This window comes from Amblyomma mixtum, chromosome 9, assembly GCF_055824585.1.
Source record: "Amblyomma mixtum isolate Tamu chromosome 9, ASM5582458v1, whole genome shotgun sequence".
In the NCBI taxonomy this organism is placed as follows: Eukaryota; Metazoa; Arthropoda; class Arachnida; order Ixodida; family Ixodidae; genus Amblyomma; species Amblyomma mixtum.
The window spans coordinates 77,595,880-77,617,715 of record NC_143020.1 but is presented as its reverse complement, the minus strand read 5'-3'; the positions used below and the strand labels follow the sequence as shown (position 1 = coordinate 77,617,715).

Here is a 21,836-nt window from a genome sequence, read left to right as displayed (position 1 = left end):
GCAAACCCAGTGACTCCTGAGGCGTTGAACTCACGCTTGTTACTCCAATAGAGCAGCCTGGAACGCATCGGATGCCTGCCGGAAGCAACCAAACCGAGAGGCAACATAGGACTTATTTATTGACGTGGCGCAATCCCAACCTATATTTGGTTTCCTTTTTCTTTCAAGGTTTGGAGTATGCGACTTGAGGAGGAAAAGGTGGAGAATAGCGGAGTAATTTTTTTGTCACTGATGCCTTCGGTGACAATGGGCCTAGCTTAAAATTGGTAGGCGTTTAGCGTCGATAAACCGAATAGACCTACGAAAGCATGTGTTTAGCCAGGTTGGCATATGGTTTTGCTTTGTTGGGTCATCGGCATGTCTCGCGACGATGCTAGACTTAGGTTAAGCTCTTATCGAAGTGGAGGTGATATGATCTTTTCGCGACGGAATTGGAAGGTGATGATGACATTGATGTGCAATGCACAGCGTGAGAGTGCGTTAAATTACCTTTTTCTCAACTTACGCCTGATGACACTCTTCTCGAATAAAAAATAACACGAGGCGTAATCGGCTGCGGCGATAGTATTGTGCTCTGCTCCACTGGCCAGCGAAGCTGATCGGTTCGTGGCGCTGCGGGTTGGAATCCCACTCTCGATAATATTTGTTATTTATTTATTTCACTATTTACTTAACACACAAAAAAACTTAACGTGGCGTCGCTGCTGTTAGGCAACAACCAAAAATCATGAGGTCGGTTGACAAGATTCATATTTACGGTCGGTGAACGCATGAGTACTTATACTACGAAACATCTGGGGTAAGATTACGACTGATGATACATCTATTTCCCGTGCGCGCTCGCTCTCGAGCTGGGCTATTGTAAGGGCATGCTTGAAGGCTGGCCCTTCTTCCCAATAACGTCACCGGGGTAGGGTACGCGCAGTGCGGTGTGCCGCCCTGATCAGTTACTAGCTACTAGGAGAAATGAGTTTTGAAAATCATTGATGTAGTGTAGCAGCCGCGCTCGCTCACTGTGGAGAACTGTGTGGGTGAAAGACGGCGACATTACAGAGGCGTGTGGAGAAGAAGAAGTGAAGCTCGCTCGCAGCCCGAACGTTTGTCCTGAACCTTTGCTGGACGTTGGAAGGCGACCTAGGTTTTGCTGAGCCAGAACCCCCTCTTAAATTTGGTGGAGGCTGCTGTACGTTCCCCCTCACATCCTGAAGCTCCCCTATCGAAAAATCTCGTATATATGTGTCATATGTGTCTGGTTCATACGAGATTATGGAATATGTGTCTTACGTGTTATACGAGTCATATGCAGCATACGCATCATACGCAGCATCCGTGTCATACGCAGCATATGCAGCATACGTGGATACGTGGCATATGGGGTATACGCGGATACGAGACATATGAGGCATACGTATACGTGTCATACGCAGAATATGGGGTATACGCGGATACGAGACATATGAGGCATACGTATTTGTGTCATACGCAGCATATGAGGTATACGCGGATATGTGGCATATGGGGTATATGCCGATACGCGACATACGAGGGAATGTGGCATTCGAGGAAACGGCATTGCTGGAAATGTTGCATATGTGGCATAAGAGAATGTGGGACACATGAAAATGCCACGTGACGCTGTATACACCTATCTTCCATTCATTTAAAGCGCTTTATCCAGAACACGCTGATAGTTTGTAGGTCTAAAGACATGTGAAAATAGTAACGTGCCATGCCGACTAACAGGCAAGGAAAGAAATTCATTTGCACCACTTTATTTCAGGTCTCGCAGCATGTCTGCCAGATATCTGTTGAGTTTTTTTCGCCGGGCTTCTGCATCCAGGTTTCCAGTTTCAGCAGATCTACCCATTTTCTCGAGATATGCATCAAATGCATCTGAAATAATAATAATTCTATTAATTTCAGTTTTGGAAACAGTGAATGTATACAGTAAAAGCTCATTGATTCTACCCAAGCCGTTAATTCAGAAATCCGGCTAATTCTAACTGCCTTCTCGGTCCCAGCCAATGGTTTTAGAATAAACCATAAATAATACAGTTTATGTAGGCTGCACTAGAATAAAATACATAATTTTTTTTCAGTTACTTCAAAGGAATCAGTAGGAAACTTACAGCCAACAGCCTGCAGCTTCTTGGGGCTTAGAGCCGGCTTCTCCACAGCCCCTCCGGTGTTGAGGTAGCGGCGGCAGGGAGCGCCGGTAACGCTCCTGCCGCGAAGTGCAGGCACGCCCCACAACAGTTTTGCCAGCTCTTTGCAGAAGAGCGAATCCTTGTTGCGCCCCAGCAGCCACTGCCATCTCGCTGCATCAATGAAGAACCCATTGCCAATGTGAACCTGCAATAAAAAAAGAGGTTTGTTTTAGTGGCTAGCAATATGACACCCTAGCTCTCATGACAGGAAAAAGCTGCAGCAGTGGGCTAGTGCGATGTGTGCTTCTTAGCTGCCACAAGCAACCAAACTAGTGCACTGTTGGCCCTCGTGCTGCAATATCTTAAGTATAACATGTTGATTTATAGGGTGCTGAGAGGATAGCATTATGCTAATCTTGGGACTGGCCTCCAGCTCGCAAAAGAAACTGTGGACAGAAAGGAAATGAACACAACAGTACAGTGTTATACCCATTCACATGACACTCCTCTAAGGCTTTTTCCAGCAAAGGCATCTCTTTTCATCAAAGGAGTGAAAGCTCAAAGCAGCTGCAACACAGCTACTTGGTGCAACCAAGGGTGAAACAGTCATTGAGGTTTAGCACCCTTTGCTGGGCATGAGGTGGCTGAAGTTAGTGTATTATGGTGTACTCTATTCATTCCTTCAGCTCAGATAATTTTTTGTCCTTGCTACAATTTTGTGCTGTTATTGCTTCCTTAAAAGAACTGCAACAGCTACTCTCATAAGCACCAGCAAATTTTATTCCATTTCACAACCCCTTTAAATATTAATCCACAACTGCCCCTTCCGGAACAAGGCCTTGCCTAGCAATGCTTTAGGTTAGCCAACAGCAGTTGTCACCATCACTTGTGGAAAACAAATTAGGCCATTTCAATGAAAATCGATTCTTTTAAGGCTTCAAATACTGGCTTGCTCGCTTCAGGGGATGGCACAATCTGACTTTCAAGAGTGCTTATAGGGAAGGAGCTTACACTGTTGAAGTGATCTTCTAGTTTATGAATGGGCCAACACGCCCATGGAGACTATTGCCAACTGCTTCTGACACAATAGTTTTGAGCAACCTGACTGCTGTTCAGCAGAACTGCCAGCTGAAACAGCTGACGCACCCAGAGAGGAAGACAACAATAGTTTTCCTTGCCTTATACCATGCGGCACACTGATTACGTGGCCATCGATGACAGTGTCATGGTCACCGGTCAGCTATAACCGCGGACAAAATAGTTGCAGAAGTTCTGGGCGCTGACAACACTTCAGAAGACAAAGGCTGTGATGAGCGGCTACAACCATTGCGGTGCACGGCTTAAGAACCCATAGAAGTTTTGTCCATGCTGGAGGACTTTTGCGGATAAGCTCCTCATAGTGTGCATGCCACGGAGCATCTGGCTGCACCTACGGCTATTGTAGCCACTCATATTTCAGCCAAAAAGCAGACAATCATTACACAGTTTTCCACTAAATAAGGCTATGTCATGCTTAAGCAAATTTCATGTTTGTTGTTCATTAGATATTTCAACATTCCGTTAATCCAACAATTTTTCATGGTCCTGTCAGGGGCTAATTAAGAGATTTTGCTGTATTCATCATCATCAGCCTGACTATGCCCACTGCACGGCAAAGGCCTCTCCCATGTCTCTCCAATTAACCCTGTCCTTCGCCAGGCGCGGCCACCATATTCCCGCAAATTTCTTAACCTCATCCGCCTGCCTAACTTTCTGCCGCCCCTTGCTACGCTTGCCTTCTCTTGGAATCCACTCCGTTACCCTTAAGGACCAGCGGTTACCTTGCCTTCGCATTACATGCCCTGCCCAAGCCCACCACCACTTCCTCTTGATTTCAACTAGGATGTCATCAACCCACGTTTGTTCCCTCACCCACTCTGCCCTCTTCCAATCTCTTAACCTTACACCTATCATTTTTCTGTCCATAGCTTGCTGCGTTGTCCTTAACTTACTCACTTTCAAATTACCTCACCGTTCACCTGTACCTCAGGTGCCGCGGTGGCGCAGTGGTTATGGTGCTCGGTTGCTGACCCGAAAGACACCGCTTCGATCCCGGTCGCGGTGGTCGAATTTTGATGGAGGCAAAATTCTAGAGGCACGTGTACTGTGCGATGTCAGTGCAAGCTAAGAGCCCCAGGTGGTCAAAATTTCTGAAGCCCTTCACTATGGCGTCCGTTATAGCTGCAGTCACTTTGGGACATTAAACCCCCATAAACCATATAAACCATCACTAAAACCCCACCACCAATTTATGTCTAATTCATATTAATGCTTCAGTATTATTTATCAAAGCTTGCATGCCGCAGGAGCCACCACAGCAGCAGCAATATGTTAGGCATATCGCACTGAGCTAGAATGAACAACAGTGTACAGTTAGAGCATATACGGCGCGGCTAACTGTGTGCCCTTTCCTTCTAAAAGCTAGTACTTGCCAGTGCAAGCCTGCATGTATGCCAATACTGTTATATTTACTCACCATAAAAGTCATCTGCCTAATAGAACTAATCACAGTATATATTGAATTCATTGGCTAGTGAGAGATCAATACAAATAGCACTCCTGCACTGTAATGAAAATCTCCAAAGGAAGTTTATGTAAGGTGTTCAATGCAGCTGGCTTGGACTTTCAGGTAGCTTTGAACTGATTGATAACATCTCTGAGCGTAAACTTCATGAAGTGATAACAACTGCATTAGAGCACATCCTTGTACCTCGGTTGCTTTGTCTCACTGGTACAGCCGGAGAAATTCCTGGCTTTCCACCTGAACAGCAACAATGGAGTCTTACCTTCCCATTCAAGTTTACGAGCAATGGCGGCAGATTTTCACGAGTGTCCTCGACTTGAACAGCTGGGCTCTCCTGCAGATGTAGCAAAGAAACAGTGATGTTCATACCCCCGTGAATCATGTATACACTGCATATTACCAAAGTTAACTGTGGACTTTCAAGTAGCTTTGAACTCGTTGATAACATCTCTGAGCATAAACTTCATGAAATGATAACTGCATTAGAGCATATCCTTGTACCTCGGTTGCTTTGTCTCACTGGTACAGCTGGAGAAATTCCTGGCTTTCCACCTGAACAGCAACAATGGAGTCTTACCTTCCCATTCAAGTTTACGAGCAATGGCGGCAGATTTTCACGAGTGTCCTCGACTTGAACAGCTGGGCTCTCCTGCAGATGTAGCAAAGAAACAGTGATGTTCATACCCCCGTGAATCATGTATACACTGCATATTACCAAAGTTAACTGTGGTGAAAAAAACATTCAGGACACAGTAATATGCAAAATATTTTGCTACCTTGCAAATTAAGTTCATGATTACACTTTAAGGTGCTTTAAGGGGGGACGAGGGTCTTAAAACTGACCTTTTTATTTATGGTTGAAATCTAATGAAATTTTGCACAGATGCATTTTTCTCTTCTGATTCCAAAAATGTAGTCCTAATTGAGCCGGTGATCTTAGATCAAAAGTTACCTTAAATTCTAGAGTGTAATTAGGTAATTTCTTACGCAGCTTTAATGAACTTTCTCATTGCATTTTGTTGCTTTTAATTACATGAATTCAGAGCCAGAGAATTCCCAGACCCGATGACATTCTTACTTTTTCTTTTCAGACCACGCATAAATAGCAATTTACAATTAGCTTAACGAGTTGAATCAAATACTGCGACCTTTTGCTCTCGACACAGTATATCACGATGACATGCCTTGAGACAAAAACGAAGAATGTCACCGGGTAAGGAAAGTCTCTGGCTATCAATTCATGTAAATAAAAGCAACAAAATGCAAAGAGAAAGTTCATTAAAGGTGTGTAAGAAATTACCTAATTACATTGTAGACTTTGTAAGATTTAAGGTCACTAGCTCAATTATGATTACATATTTGGAATCAGAAGAGAAAAACACATCTGTGTGCAAAATTTCATCAGATTCTAGCCACAAATAAAAAGTTAGTTTTAAGACCCTTGTCCCCCCTTAATGCTGCATACAAAATTCCTTAAATTGATCACACAATGTGATACGCTGTTTGTGTTCGGACCACATGCTTTCACACTCTACCTGTGCATAGAGCCAGCTGCACTGCATACTTATAAGTACCCCTCAAAGTGGTGCCAATGTGCACTCACTCAGCCTCCTCCTAGTTTCATGCGCAAGGACTTCTCACCTCCTCCAGCCAAAGTGAATGAGAAAGACATGGCTGCAGCCCGGCACACTTGGCAAGCAAAGCAGCAGCAAAAACAACTATTGCAGTTGCGAACTTAGACATGGCGTATCACATTGTGTGGTGGCTTTAGCCTAAACACTTGCCTTTTTCTAAGCGGCACTGCATCAGAACATGATAAAATCCTTGAAAAAGCTAACATTTGCCAAAGCCAATCCCCAACCCCCCCTCCCTGGAGAACAAGGAGGACCAGTGCAGGGCAGTATAAATCAGCTGGTACATTCACAGCATGCAAAGCCACTGAGTTGTGGTCATACAGCAAGCAGTGAACATATTCCTTATGTGCCCCCAAATGTTTCATGACAGGTAAAACTTCCAGTGCCACTATTCTCTAGTGCAAGCAAACTCTAGAATGGCTGCATAAGAAAACAAGGTACTATCAAGCTTAAATACTGCAGTAATGTGTGCAAGGGCCACACTTTCTTTTCCAGATTCAAGGGTCAATTTTCGGGGTGCGGCCCATACATGCAATGTGTGAAAAAAAAAGATGCTTTAAGTGAAAAAACACAAATCAGGGAATGAGTGGCATTTATTCTATGTTCATTTGTTGCATGCTCATCCCACACAAAGCCACGCAGCATGTACGCTGTCAATGCGCAGCCGTTGTTCCGCACTTCCATCACATAAGAGAGCAGCTCTTCTTCCAGTTTGGGAAACTCGCACGGCTTGCCTCGGAAAGCGTGCTTTTTGCAGCTTGTGCTTCTCAATGCATCCTTTTGGTTGCACTATCATCAGACACTTTTCGGACAATTTCCTGCATGCCGCAATTTCCTGCATGCAGACAATTTCCTGCATGCCGCACGCTTGCCATGTTCGAGAGCCAACTCCCAGCCATGTAGCTATTAAGGTGCTTGCCCATCGTGCTAAAAGTGCAACGCTCGGCAGCAGCACGTGAAAGCCACAACTACGATGAACTAACACGCTACCACAACTGCCACAATTATTTAGACACGGAAATGTTCCCAGCTAGATCTGGCAAATCGGCTCACAACTCTACTTGGCTGCTCACAAACTGTGCAAAAGCTAAAATGAAGCTAAGCTCAAATACCTGCATGTCTGCATATTGTTCAAGGTCAGCTCTGCTGGGCAGCTCCACCAAACCTTCTTCCATCTCCACTGGAGACACTGCTGCAGCAGACAAGGCACTGGAGCTTTGGGTGCTCCGCAGCGGCGACCTCTCTGCAGGCTTCAAACCAAAATCAACAAAAGTAACTGGTAATTAACAACATGAATGGCACCAAGCAAGACCATAGAGCCGCTAGGCAGCAGAACATCACACATCGGCTTATATGTCTGTCTTGAGAGTGTACAGCACATCTGCTGCTCCCACCGGACTGCAAGCCAAATGTAGAAGTGGTGTGTAAATGATATACCCACCCTCTCATTCCTGACACAATAACTTCAGCAATACTCTCCCAGCAAAGTGCGCAACAGCTTCTTCAAGACATCTGACCACTTGTGTGTATAGAATTATGGAGTACAAATGGTACTCCAAGTTAACATACAAAGGCAGCACGTACCTTGGGGCACTGACAGCAGCTTTGTTTTTTCAGCCACGTTTCTGCAAACAAAATAAAACATATATATACTCTAGCAGTGAGCATGTTTAATTTCGACTTTAAATGCCTCTCTCTTTTTCCCAAAGGCAGTTACCTAAAAAGGAAAACGAAGCAGCAGCTGAAGGTATGGCAGACGGACCCAGCACATTTTTCTCCCCGGATACTTCCGATTAACACTTCAGACACTTCTGATTGCTGTTCTTCAAAGTCTGATGTATCTCACAAAGTAATTTTCTCATGCGTTCAGTGTAATGGTTTACGTGGATTTAACATCCCAAAGCAGCTCAGGCTATGAGGGATGCTGTAGTGAAAGGCTACTGATATCACACAGTACACCCATTCAGTATAATAGGTATAATGGTGTGCTTCTGTCCACTATTCAGTTGTAGCAGCGGGCAAATTCAAGTCAGTACAATTGCATAGTGCAGATTACGCTGTGGCATAGCTTGGAACACTGCCATTTCATTTTCGCTAGGTAGTCTGCCCAATTTCATCCTTGAAGCACTCATTTTGATTACGATCTACAAAAACCTTTGGCTCAAGACTGCTTGCAAACTGCAAAGAATGGCATGCATTCTGTGCACCTATTTTGAGTGCGACAGCAATGAACTGTCTGTTACGTAACATGCACAACAAACACCAAGTTTTCCCATTGTACCTCTACCACACGTCGCTGAGTTGCAGCATGCAAACTGCAAAGTTACTCCTGGCTATTTCCGTGCAAAACATGAGGCACATGTAATTTCCTGCTATGCGCCAAAGCCTGCTTTGTGAACATGGAGACCTATTTCCATATGGCGAGCCACTGTTCTTGAATCAAACTTGAGTGCACATGCATGGTGACGGCTGACTGGGCCGTTGAACTTGATTTAGGGTTGAACGCGCGTGGGTTTAAACTCTATGCATGCGAACTTTTGTGAGGAAGGCCAAGCTGCAGGCTGGGAGCTCTATTTGCCAGCAAGTGGATCATTCGGCTTTCTGGTTGCTCCTCCCTCGTGCACTGTGGTGGAGCATGTCTTTGCCTCAGCACGCTCAATGGCCTCGTGTTCCAGCTGTACCAGTGTAAGCCTCAAGGAAATGAGACGCGCTACTGATTGTGCCATGGCTGAGACAGAATCTAAAAATTTCAAAATTGAGTATCTTGTTCTTCTATCTGCAGGTAAAGAAGACCTATCATAACATGTCTTATTTATTACCATGTAGTACAAATGAGTGCTCAGCAGTGAGATGCGTGGGTGAGGTTGCTCAATCACAGGCAATACAAATGCTGGTGATAGCTAGCTTAACCTGCTAACCGACTTTTCAAATGACATTTGCACTAAAATGGTCATTTTTTTTATTTAAGGAAATGAAAATATTGTTTATCGAAAGCACACAAAACACCATAGAAAATTTCCAGTCAGATAAAAGTGGCAGTGTGGGTTTTCAGAACCCACATTGTCGTCCACTGTCTGAGCACAGGCTGTGTTGGACGAGCCCTGCTAGCTGTAAATTGGACAGAGCGCCAAAGAAGCACAATACGAGCTATACACGCGTCATACGCCAAAGTAACTGTTGGCTTGTGACTAGCCTGGCTGGTCAGTGTCGGTTAGGGCGTTAAATTACAAGCAGGCTGAGGTGACAAGTTATGAGGCTCTCCACTAAATGCAAAGCAGAGGCATCTAGCCAATGCATGTGTCTGCTGTCATGCACAACCTGGTGTGAAATCACTGATCTGTGCTGTCAGTGGGAGTGTAGCGATGTAAGAATGAGCGAACACCACTTTGCAGGTCGTCATAAGTCATGAATGTAGCATGTAACTTGCATAAGCATTGTGGGGAACAGTGCGTAGCAAGCAGAATGACGGGCAAGCATCAAACATGACTTGCGCTATGGGCCTACGGCAATGTCCACCACCATACCTTTAATGAGAATTGGCTAGGCTAGGTACAGGGTTGGTCAAGTTCCCGGGCCACAGGGTCTGCTTTTCATCGGTATATCCTGGCACTTATGATTCAGTAAAGCCAGCAAGGTTCTCAGAGGTTAAAGCAATACTTCTATCTTTTGTAGATATTTTAAGCCTCGGAAATGCCGTAACCGCCTGACCGTATCGCTCAAAAGAGAACCCTGTGGCCTGAAAACTTTTGACCGACCCTGTACATCGGGTGCATCTTTAGAAAGTTCGAAAAAAAAGGCTGGTTAGGTGTAACGCATCACTGATTAACAATCAGCAGAGAGATGAATGTTATGTTTTATTTCTCAAAGAAGGTGATCTGCCTGGAAAATCTTTGTCAACAAATACTGGATATATGTCCGGCAGTTACGGAGACATAACACGCTGTTTCTGATCCCTTTCTTAACTGTGTAAATCAAATTTCTATGCATACTATTACTATCGGAAAACTACAAACATGTCATCAGGAGAGCCTGGATTGCACTAAAACTAACCTTACAGGCAACTGCTTAAAAAAAGAAACTGGACCATTTTCAAAGAAGTAATTATGCACCCACCGAGCTTATTCAAGTGCAGATCTTCAATTCTGTCATGGCGCGCCTGCAGCTCAGCATTTTGTTTTTGTAATGCTTTTATCTTCTTTCGAAGAGTCTCATTTTTCTGTTGCTCATCGAGGAGCATTTTTTTTGGCACCACGTCATCATCACCCCCCTCAGAACTTGTTTCTTCAGTTGGGAGAAGATCCGCCATTTTTTTTCTCTGTGCATTTTTTCTCTTCCGAGCAGCATCTTTTTTTGAAGGTGCCTAGAGTAAAAAAAAAATATATCACAAGATAAAGAGAATATTAAGAAATAGAAGAAGTGTCGCTGCACAAAACTATCAGCCTGAGAATGTAGATTCAGGAACAGATGCATTTTTTGAGCAGAAGACAGGGTTGCAATTAAATACATGCGAGTGCCACTCGGGTACAGGCATGAGCCTGTACTATGTTATGCACTATCTGATGGCACGTGCCTGTTGTCGAGATATCCGCAGTGAGCCCTCCCCAGTGGTATGCTGGCCTGCCCATATGCACAGAAGCAATCGTGTTGAAATTATGCAGCTGTGCAAAGAAAAAAACGCCACGCAAGTAGCACCAGAGGCCTACCGCCAGTAGAGCCATTCCCTGAGCTTTTTTATCAATGCAAAAAGTGCTGTCTGAGAAAAAAAACATTACCGCTAATAGTCTCTAGTCGAGTACACATTTTTGTGGCAATGCAGGGGAAGCTACCAGTGCAAGACGCCAGCTTCTGCCTTTGTTCTCATGCGCTCACAAGCCAAAGATACAGGTCAGTTAGCTGGCAGTTTGCGCTTGTAGCTTCCACTATATACAGAAAGCTGTCCCCAGTTATAGCATCTTTTAGAGGCGGGTGCTTATTTAAAGAAACTGGATGACGGGAAGAGCGGCGAAAACAGTCCGCGATCATTCAGGTCGATTACCAAAAACACACAGCAATAGCGATGCTACTGGAGCGCATGTTTATCGTCATCTTTGTTATGCATGCTCGTCTTCATCTTTACAATATACACACATAACATCCTTGCGGTGCATACTGAAAAAGTGCAGCAGTTTAACTGAACCTGTAAGGCCGCATACCAGCTCAAGCGTACGGTTGGCGATGCCGATATAAGGGCAAATGCTGGTGCCACCTCTCGTGGCGTACCATCCCTCCCGAGTCGCATGATACTTCCACAGACATGCACCACCGTGGGAGGCGGCATAGTGAACATATTGCAAAGTAATAAAGCCTGCCGTGGTTTCAACAGAAAAGTAACCATGGACCAAGGTGGCAGACTGCCTGGCTGAGAGTGTAGCATCACTGTTTCAGCACGCACAAAGACGACGAAGCGGCGAGCACGCACTGGAGAGAACACTTGGGCCTCGGCCTCGGCCGGACGCTGCCGCCGCTGCTCTGCCACTATCTCCTCTCTGGCTGCTCTCTGGCAGCCACACTCTGGCAGCCTCCCCTCTGGCAGCCGGCAAGAGTTACTGCTCATGAATTATTTTATCATTCAATCTCTACCACAAGCCGCTTCCACAGCACAGTTCTATGCATCAATTCTGCACACTGTCTAAAGCAACGCACAGCTTCTACATGATGAAGGTTATTCCCACGTGATCACGCTGCAGAGCGAAAGCTTGTCCATGCTGAGCTCTGTCTCCAGTGAAACTCGCCCCCCATCCCATTCAACCAAAGGCGACGGATTGTTAGCTCAGTGCATAAGAGAATATACAGCACGAAATTTTCTGCCACACTGGCTGATCACGCATTACTCGTGCTGGGCCAGCAGAACTTGTGCTCACAATTGTGCCGCACAAGTGGCTTACGACAGAGATAAATGATAAAATGAGTCACGCATGCTAGCTTCCTTACTCAGGCAACCTGCCACCATGGAAGCAACACAGTTTTTCTGTCAAAAAAGTCACGTCCAATGGAACTGTATGTGCAAACAGGCCAGCCTATTAGAGAGAGGGCGCACATCCCAACAATGCACATTCGCCATCAGATGGTGCTGACGAGCAGTTGTGCCACCATTCCTGTAATCTCTGCACCTGTGCTCATGTCTATTCATCAGTTTCCAAATGACATACATAATGGAGTCATGCGAAGGGCAATGATAATGCAAAAAACAGTAGCAGTTGTCAAGATGATGATCACACAGAAGATAGAAAGATGGTGAACTGATGACTGCAATAATGCACTGTAGGCAGTAGATCTGGGAATGCCCATTATAGATGGCTTGCACATGGCGCCACGGGCACCATGACGGAAAACCACACATAGCTTCGGCAGTGTACAACAAAGCAGGTGGCCATAAGCAGATTACAAAAACATGCATTCCATCGCTGCATTCCTGTTCTGCCAACATGGCAGCTGCTGTGACAACAGTGCAAGCCATCTATATGTCTTCTTGTGACTCTTTCACAAATCATTTCATACAAAGGACATGCATCAACACTACTGGACCTACGTACACTCTTCTTTGGGTCAACTGCTCCAAGTACATCTTCTTCGAAAATGAAATCTGGCACAGGAATCCTGCGCTTTGCTATCCTCTGGATCAGGTCCACCTTTGTAACTGTGTCACGGTGCAAAAGAGAAACAATGTGGACGATAGCAAACAGAAATGTGGATAAGTGCATGTATGATGCGCAGCCTTTGTCAAAAACATACAGCCAAAGTGCAAGTACATCATGCAGCGTGTCTCCTTTTGCATCACCTGCATTCTAAATCGGACAGGTACTCTTATCCTCACATCTCCGAAGCTTTGGACATTAGCGCTAGAGTGTCCTGCTATTTGGAATAGAAGCAAACCCCTCGGGTTGCATACCTTTGACAAAAGCTGTATGCTAGAAAAACACTTCTTGGAAAGTTTTACAAACGCTTTGCAAAACTCGTAAGTTAACTTCTCTTCAAAGCAAAATCATGTATCACAGCGGCGCGTCCTGCCCGCCGGTAATACAGTGCAGCGGTCGAAAGTCCTGAAGGCAGAATAACGCAACACATCCATCCTGTACACTTCTGATATGAGCTGAATAAGGCAATGTGGGGAGGCGCGAGACTGAAAAGCAGCAGCTCTGCAGGTGCATGCAGCAACCACGCTCAGGCAAGATACAGTAAATTTACAGTACTGCACTCAGCTTTTATTGCGCTGCCATGATGGAGGGGCTTTTACACACATGGAAGCTGACTTCGCGAGTTGTGCAAAACACTGTTTGCACTCACTGCTAAGCACAATTTCGAGTCGAGGCAGAGATGGCTGTACAGCGTACCGTTCGCTTTGGTAGGTATGCAACTGAAGTGGCGTTAAAAATCTTCCAAAGTAAGCACTAGTTTCGGAGCACTAACACGCCTCTTCTATTTGACAACACTGCTTCGCTTAGGGAGATTTTCTCCTTGTCACCTAGCTGTTTCAGATGGACAGTACATGCACACCGGTAAGCGGCAGTGCTTTTGACTGCAGTCCCGCATGGAGTCGGTTCGATCTAGAGGGCAGCGGCCGCTGCTTGCCGCTATATACGCAGCTGAGTCATTGTGAAGGCATTGCACAAACTTTCCGAAGTGAAGGACTCACCGCCAAGCTCCACAATGTCCGCTTCATAAAAACCTTCATCGTTTGTCTCCTTGTCAGCGCTGCTGCACCAATAAACACTTTTCGCCTTCGCGAGGTCGTCGACTGATGACGGGGAGTAGCTTTTTATTAAAGAAATGTGCACAATTGCCTTAAAACCATCTTTATATTTTACGTAAGCGAACGCGGGTGATGACGAAGTCATTGTCGGTTTGACTTTGCTTGTAGCACACGCCGCAACAAGGGCAATACCTGACACATGGAGGAAGAAAAAACTCAGGAGAGGCGGCTTGACTTGTCCGGCGCAGCGGCTAAAACGCACCTCGCTGTTGGATTGCGCTAGCAGACAGCATAGGTATGCCCATGGTATGCCACACGCAGTGTGGATGGTGTGCGCTGGTTTTCACGGTAGTACCTTCGTGAGATTGAATGCGTCACAGTGTTCTTTCGAAGCACAGTGCGCGAACAACATAGACGGAAGGAGCAGACGAAACGTAAGCAAAACTGGAGAAAAAAAAACTACGCGAATGCCAGGTACTCGCAACCTCACACTACTCTCCTGTTGAAAGCGAAAAAATTCACCACATGTTGTCTATGAATTTCCATATTCCAATAAAGTTGGCCAACATGTTGGCATTGGCGTGGGTTTCTGCCCATGAAATATGGTAGAGATCTGCAAAGCGTATATAAACAGACAAGAACTAAAAAACACAAGGATTATTTTGCGGGCTGTAATAATGCTGTTGTGCCTGTTCTTATTCCATATTCTTGTGGAAGCCCCAATGTGTTATCTCTGAAATGCGTTTTTCTTTATTTGCGCGTTGGTATTGCTGCGTTCGAAGCTAACAGCGCGAAAGATGGAGGAGATGATCGCGCGACTGTATTGTAAACCCGGGATGGACATGGTTCGGTGTGTGCCCCGTTACATATTCCATACACAAGCTTCATCCATGCTGCATTCACACCGAGACTGGCTGCCGCAGTGCTTGGGAAACGCGAGATATACGGCGCGTAAAGCAACTCTTGACATGTACCTACAGGTGGCGGCGCGAAAGATTTACATGTAAGCTAGGACGCCTTCCCCGGATGAAACATTACCCCGGGTCCCCCAACATCGCGCAGGAACATAATTATTCTGAACCACTATTTATCTATTAACCCAACAATAATTGAGGACTGGGAGGCGGCGCTGTCCAGCTCAACGTTTTTGGATCTAAAAACGTTGGTCCAGCTCCCATTCGAACGACCAGCTATCGCTGGTGAACCGCGCAAGAGAGGCGGCAAAAGCCATATTGGTCTCCTGGATTGAGAGACGCCCAACAATTTTATGCATTAAAGGACTACAGACACCAAATCTCATTTCGCGTGTTCTGTCAAACGATGCATTAGACATTAGAATACATGGATTAACTGGTGGTATATGCCTACAACCGCTAAATAATTTAAAACTGCATTTTTCTCTCATGTTGTTTCGGTTTCATCGACTGAACGACGACTGTGGCGTCAAACTGATGTTTTGGTCATGTTGGTTGGTTTATGGGGTTTAGCGTCTCGAAGCGACTAAGGCTATGAGAGACGACATAGTGGAGGGCTCCGCAAATTTCGACCACCTGGGGTTCCTTAACGTGCACTGACATCGCACAGTACACGGGCCTCTAGAATTTCTCATGTGATCCACTATAAAAACTAATATAATAGCTGATATGTAGTTTTGCTTCCCTGCTACATTTAATGCAGCCTCCGCTCCGTGTATAGACCGTTTACAGCGCGCAGTTCTTCCGTTTGAGACCAGATGGCGCCACGGGTGCGCTCGGAACACGGCGTCATTACTTGCCTCGTAAGTCGCCGGCGTGTATGCCTCGACGCAGCAGTGGAAATGTGAAAAGAGAAAATACATGCTCTGTTGTGGGTTGCTAGAAGTGCGACAAACAGTTAAAGGGGCGGGATGCGATCGTTTGCGCGCTTCACGGAACCGAACTGCACAAGGACGTACTGCCCCTGTTCGCGCCCGTTGGACATCCACCCTTTCCGAACGGGTGAACACAACACACACGTTCGCCAGCGCTAGACAGCGAATATAGAAGGAAATGTCTCGATCTTGGAAAATCTGCGAGGGTAAGTCCGCAACATAGCCGCATGAACAAGCTGTCCCGCCACCGATACGTCACAAAAAAAAAACGACTTACGCTCCTATACCGCTAGTGCATATTGTGCAGTGCATAGCCGTGCGAACGGACAACGTTTACCGTCAGTTCGCGTATTACACACCGCCTTGGTGTTACTGTTGAACTTCGCTCCAAGTAGCGCGGTTTTTGTGGACCACAATCGAAATAAAGCATTGGTGTTACGGCTTCTGTGCTCTGCGATTGGCACTTCCTCGCGGTCCATGCGAGACAGTCACTATAGAAGTGACTCCGGCTGATTACTTACAAGCAGCGAGACCTCGAGCATTTTCATGTCCGCATATCGAGCATAGAGCGTACCACAATTTTATACTATGTGAGGCTGACATAATTGTGAACTTCGTGTAGTGAGCGCTCTGCCATGCGCGCGTTATAACAATTATATCGCGGAATCGTTGTAAACGATTGCATCCAAACTTGTGAAGGCTGCTTGATGCATGGTACTGCTTACATGATTGGGTAACATTTGTTTGTTTACTTATTTTTGTCGCCTTCCTTTGTTTAGCAAACCAACAGAAAATATTTTAGGCTTCCTAAGCACCTTTAACAAGTTGTAAACAAATGAGTACGATGTGCATGTGAGCGTTTTAGAGCAGTCTCCGCATGCATGTACACAATGCGACAACGACCTGCGCAGCCGCAGGGTCATTAAACCTTGCTGTTTTAGATAATAACAATAAAAAAATATTAAGCAAAGCCTTCAGCAGCATTCAGGCGATCCACCCGTTGCCTCGAACAGGAGGAGAGCTCAGCGGCTCTTCGCGACATGAAGCCCGATCACGTTTTCACGCCTAAAATGAACAATTAGGGTTTTCACATGTCCTTCGAAGCTTCGTACCAACCACAGTGTCGTCTTGCCACTCCTTTACAACCGCATCAGCCGGAACACTGCCTGTCGGAACCGAACATCAGACGCAGCAGCCGTCGCGACGAGGCGTGCGCCGAGCGGTCAGGAGGCGAGTAATGGCGGCGTGATCACGTGATCAAAGATGGCAGCCCCCATGATACGCCGCTGTAAAGCGTCTATACGAAAGTCTAACGCATCGTTTGAAAGAAGAAAACACCCGTTCTCATCCCTCCCGTTTCTCATCCCTCTGCTACAAATCTCACGAAGTCCATCTCCTGCGTGCGTTGTGCATTTCCCGTTTCTTTTTTGTATTTTTGCTCTCTGTTGACTTTTCTCTTCCCCGGCATTCTTTTATTTCTATTAATTAATTAGTTTATTCATTTCCCCAAGAAAAAAAAAATCACCACAAAAACTCTCTATGCACCCCTCTTCTCGGTCGATCCCCATCTTCCTCCATGCCGATCCCCTGTTCGGGTATGCGCCATTCTACGAGGTGAAGAACAACGACTCTCCTCCCCAACGGGCATTGGCATATGCTTGGCGTTCTTTCGTCTTCTGCTGTGGAAGTGTTGGATTATCGGCGTACGCATATGTTTCCAGTTGACATTCCGAAAACATAGTTGAAACGAAGCGCGTACGTCCGCCCCATTTGCCGCAAGCTCCACTACTAGCGAGGGAGTACGCGCGCCAGTTCGTAACCGCAGCCTCTGCTCGGGAGACATAGCTTCGCCGATCATGAGCCAGGGAGTGCAGGAGGCAGCGCCAAAGCGTCGTAAGCTGTACTTAATCGATGCAGCGCAGCCATTTGCTGTTCCGCGCACTACGTTGTGGGCCAATAAGCAGCGGACCGTCGCGCCGGCCAGCGCGGGAGTAGCGTCCCCTCATCTTGTCCCCAAACCCAAGATGAACCTTGCGATGAACAACTGCAGGACAGTGCGCCTGGCGTGTCTTGCGAGGCCGGCACGTCAACGCAGCCAACAGTGTGCGATGTGGCCAGCAACGAGCCCGCAGTGCCTCAGCTCGGAACCTCTGGGCTGGCAGAGCTGTCAGCAGACACTGAAAGTGACTTTAGCTGCAGCACTGAAGACAGTGAGCAGGAAGAAGGCGACGAAGACGTCCAAGATGGCACTGTACCGCAATTTGATGACTGCGAGCTGTTGGCACAGTGTGTCAGGGACTTTGGGCACAAAACGTTGCCAAACTCAAAAACAACTCTAGCAGAGGCGATTGTTTTGATAATGTCCTTTGTGGTGGCACATGGACTGACTTGGTCAGCGGTGAATGACATGCTCAAGTTGATTGATGCACTCTTTGGTTACCAGCGGTCAGGCTTGCCTCACAGTAAATACCTGTTCCGAAAGCTCTGGGCACCAAAGTGTGCAACAATGGTCAACACACATTATTTTTGTGAAGTGTGTACATCCCTCCTTGATCTTAATGATGGCAAACTTACTTGCAACATCTGCAAGTCATCTTCTTCCATCCGTGATGCCAGGAAGAAGGGCAGCTTTTTCGTTATCTTGGACTTGAAAAAACAGCTTTGCCACGTCATGGCACGAGTGAAGGATGTGCTCTTCACCAGTCTTTCGAAGCTGAGAGATGAAATCAATGCAGGAGGCAGACTCGTGACAGACATCGGCAACGCAGCAATGTGTCTAAGACTCCGTCAAGAGGAATGTCTGAGATGGAGTGACCTCACGCTAACAGTGAACACTGACGGAAGTCCGCTGTACAAGTCAACAAATGCGTCAATCTGGCCAGTCCAACTCTGCATCAATGAACTTCCTCAGCCTAACCGCAATGATAACTGTTTTCTTGCTGGCCTGTGGTTTGGGCGAAAACACCCAGACATGCTTCTTTTCATGGGAAAATTTGTGCAAGCCCTCACAAGTGTTGGGGACATTCTATGGCGGCATGGCTCCTTGTCATTGTCATCAAAAGCATACCTGGCATGTATATGCGTTGATGCCCCTGCTAGGGCGTCTGTTGGGAACCACGTCCAATTTAATGGACGTTTTGGCTGCCCCTGGTGTCTCAGCTGTGGACAGTTTGAAAATGGTAAGAAAGTCATACTAATATTCACTGAAGGCATTGTTTGCCAACATTCAGTAATTGTTATTACATTGATGTTCAAAGAAATAACAAGGGATGTGTTAAAATGCATGCATGTTAAACCTGGACAGTAAATGTATAATTAATATCTTTTGCTGTTGTTTAGTTCTTTTCTGAATCCATTTAATATACTCCACAAGATATTGGATGTCCATGTAATGTTTATGTTATGCTCATTAATTCATACAGTCTTCACTTTTATGACAGTGGATGTCCACTTAACACAGCACTATGATAAAGCTGCTTGTTATGGGTCAGCAGTGCTGCAGATTATTATAATTATGATCAAATCAGTAAAGTACATCCAAACTTGTTATTGAGAAAGCAAGACTCGTGTGTCATCTCTTTGTCGAATTCCAACATGAATAAGTTAGCGGTTTAACCGAGAGAAGCATTTATGGTGCGCGTTTAGCATTGCAAAAGTCTATATTTTCAGGTTTGAGGGCACCATCTGTCTTAAAATATGTTGTGAATTTAGTTTTCTATGATAGGCTTTCTGAAATATAATCCTGACTCAACTTTGTTTTTTAGGGCGGCGGCTCTACGTTGAGACAGATCCCCCTGCCACAGAGAGGACAGCAGGGGGCGCACGTAGAGACATGAACCTTGCCATACAGCTGGAGACGTCAGTGAATGGTTTCAAAGGGCCATCACCTTTTACAGCTCTTGCATACCTGGACGTCGTGTGGTGCTATACAGTGGAGTATATGCACTGTGTACTCCTCGGTGTTGCAAGGCAGTTTACCGACTACTGGTTTGAATCATCCAACTGCCGGGAGCGGTACTACATAGGTGAGCACTAGCAGCCTTTCTACATGTTATGTGTATTTCACATACCTATGCCTTGAGCTATCTCCTAAGTGCAGTTGTGCACTTTCAACTTTGTTTGCAGGGCGGCCAGCTACCATAAACGCTGTCAACAAGCGCCTCCTCAGCATTAGGCCACCACATCACATCACACGCTTGCCTCGCACACTTCTGGAAAGACATTTCTGGAAGGCACATGAATGGCGAAATTGGTTGCTGTTTTACTGCATACCTTGCTGCCATGATGTGCTACCATCCAAGTATGTGACACATTTTGCTCTGCTCTGCGAGGCCATTTTCATCCTTCTGCGTGAGCAACTTTCGACTCCTTCCATCAACTATGCAGGTAAGCCTAAACTCTCCTGCCTGAAATGTTTAAATTGTAATTTTTTTGTCATTCCTATTTTCTACAGAGCGCTTTATGTGACTTGAGCCAAGGCTAAAAAAAAACAGTTGTATGATGCAGGTGCCTGAGGGCGATAAATATTTGTCATCATACTATCTAACTGTCTTTAAATTCTACCTAATTACGTAATCAGCCAAGATTAATTATGAAATTTTTTATATTGATATCTAGCGTATAAACAACAGCTTCAACTGAATGTGTTTGTATTCGCGTAAATCAAATGCTATTTATGTGAGACCGCACCTACATGTAAAACTGGATGCTGCTACTTCGTTTCAGATCACCTCCTGCGGCGTTTCGTCAGCCGGGCTGCAGGACTGTATGGCGAACACTGCATGAGTTTTAATGTTCACCAACTGACACACTTGGCGCAGGCTGCCCGTAACTTCGGTCCATTGTGGGCCCACTCAGCTTTTGTTTTTGAGAGTGGGAACGGCCATATTGTAAAGCTAGTAACAGCTGCAAATGGTGTGCCTGACCAGATCATAGAGCGGGTGATTATGGCGCAAGAATTGCAGCTGTTGCTTTCTCTGCCCGAAATCCCTGCGCAGTGCAAAATTCTGAGTGAAGAATTTATTTCTTACAAGAAGGTAGACAAGGCCCATTATGTAGGGGGTGCATACATGTTTGGCACACCCAAAGAGGTGCCTGCCATTCTTGCTCCTGAAAGAGCATGTTTGGAATCCCTTCTAGGTAGCGTACCTGAGATGCAAGAGCATTTCAGGTTTTCATATCGGGGTACCATTTTCCACAGTAAGCAGTACAAACGAAGCTGCAGAGGGGACAGTACCTGTTTTGAATCAAACAATGGTGACTGTTTCTTTATAAAGCGCATATTTGAGATCACTGATGAAAGGTCGGCATGCAATGGCGATGTTATTCTGCTTTGTGGCAAAATTGTTCCTGCAGAATCGGAAGTTGTGTTGCCGCCTCACATTACAGAGTGTTTTTTTTCTCAACAGTATCCTCTTGTTGCCTTGAATATTCTTGAGTTGTCTAAGCCTTGCATACTTTTGTCTTTCAGTGGTGAGGAAAACTTCCTCTGCAAAATTCCAAATCTTATTGAACGAGACTAGTCTGCTGCTGGGACCTGCCCATAAATGCAATAACAAAATGTGAAGAAAAAAATTTGACAATGAAAACTTTGCGAAAAAGGTCTGCTTCTCTGTATAGCAGCGTGCAGTAAACCATAAAGTAGAGAAGCCCTTCACTACTCCAAATGCTTTATCCTGGTTGCTATTACCTTAAATATGCAGTGAAGCTAGTGGTGACTTAGTGTGGTGACTTGTCTCTTACTATAATGGTCTTCATGCTGCGAATCACCAATACAAGGCTCTGCCCAGTCAGCTGACAGCTCCTGAATACCATTCAGTGTTGCAGAAGCTGTTGAACAGCTTCTTCCACAGTAGGTCATAAAATATAGTAAATGAAACAGCACAAGAACCAGCACACTACCACTCTAATTCAT

The 21,836-nt window shown here is 45.7% G+C and overlaps 2 protein-coding genes across 2 annotated transcripts; one reads left to right on the top strand and one right to left on the bottom strand.

Annotated features, from left to right (window-relative positions):
* Positions 1–1,771: 1,771 nt before the first annotated feature.
* Positions 1,772–18,595, bottom strand: LOC149329795 (BEN domain-containing protein 5-like). Its single transcript, XM_089559299.1, has 6 exons — positions 18,497–18,595; positions 5,288–5,359; positions 4,973–5,044; positions 4,154–4,165; positions 2,130–2,352; positions 1,772–1,893 (listed from the first exon to the last, which is right to left on the bottom strand). The coding sequence occupies exons 1-6, from the start codon at positions 18,593–18,595 to the stop codon at positions 1,772–1,774; spliced, it is 600 nt and encodes a 199-aa protein (XP_089415425.1).
* Positions 18,596–19,623: 1,028 nt separating this feature from the next.
* Positions 19,624–21,457, top strand: LOC149329794 (uncharacterized). Its single transcript, XM_089559635.1, has 3 exons — positions 19,624–19,947; positions 20,048–20,308; positions 20,648–21,457. The coding sequence occupies exons 1-3, from the start codon at positions 19,755–19,757 to the stop codon at positions 21,442–21,444; spliced, it is 1,251 nt and encodes a 416-aa protein (XP_089415761.1). The 5' UTR covers positions 19,624–19,754; the 3' UTR covers positions 21,445–21,457.
* Positions 21,458–21,836: the final 379 nt, after the last annotated feature.

What these genes read in the sequence shown, in the direction of transcription:
- LOC149329794 (XM_089559635.1), top strand. Translation starts at nt 19,755, where the DNA reads ATGAACCTTGCCATACAGCTGGAGACGTCAGTGAATGGTTTCAAAGGG. An exon ending in CCGGGAGCGGTACTACATAG is followed by an intron (nt 19,948 to 20,047) that starts GTGAGCACTAGC and finishes CTTTGTTTGCAG; the next exon opens with GGCGGCCAGCTACCATAAAC. An exon ending in TCCTTCCATCAACTATGCAG is followed by an intron (nt 20,309 to 20,647) that starts GTAAGCCTAAAC and finishes ACTTCGTTTCAG; the next exon opens with ATCACCTCCTGCGGCGTTTC.
- LOC149329795 (XM_089559299.1), bottom strand. Translation starts at nt 18,595, where the DNA reads ATGACGTGGCAAAGCTGTTTTTTCAAGTCCAAGATAACGAAAAAGCTG. An exon ending in ATGACTTGCAGATGTTGCAA is followed by an intron (nt 5,360 to 18,496) that starts GTAAGTTTGCCA and finishes CTACATCTGCAG; the next exon opens with GAGAGCCCAGCTGTTCAAGT. An exon ending in TCGTAAACTTGAATGGGAAG is followed by an intron (nt 5,045 to 5,287) that starts GTAAGACTCCAT and finishes CTACATCTGCAG; the next exon opens with GAGAGCCCAGCTGTTCAAGT.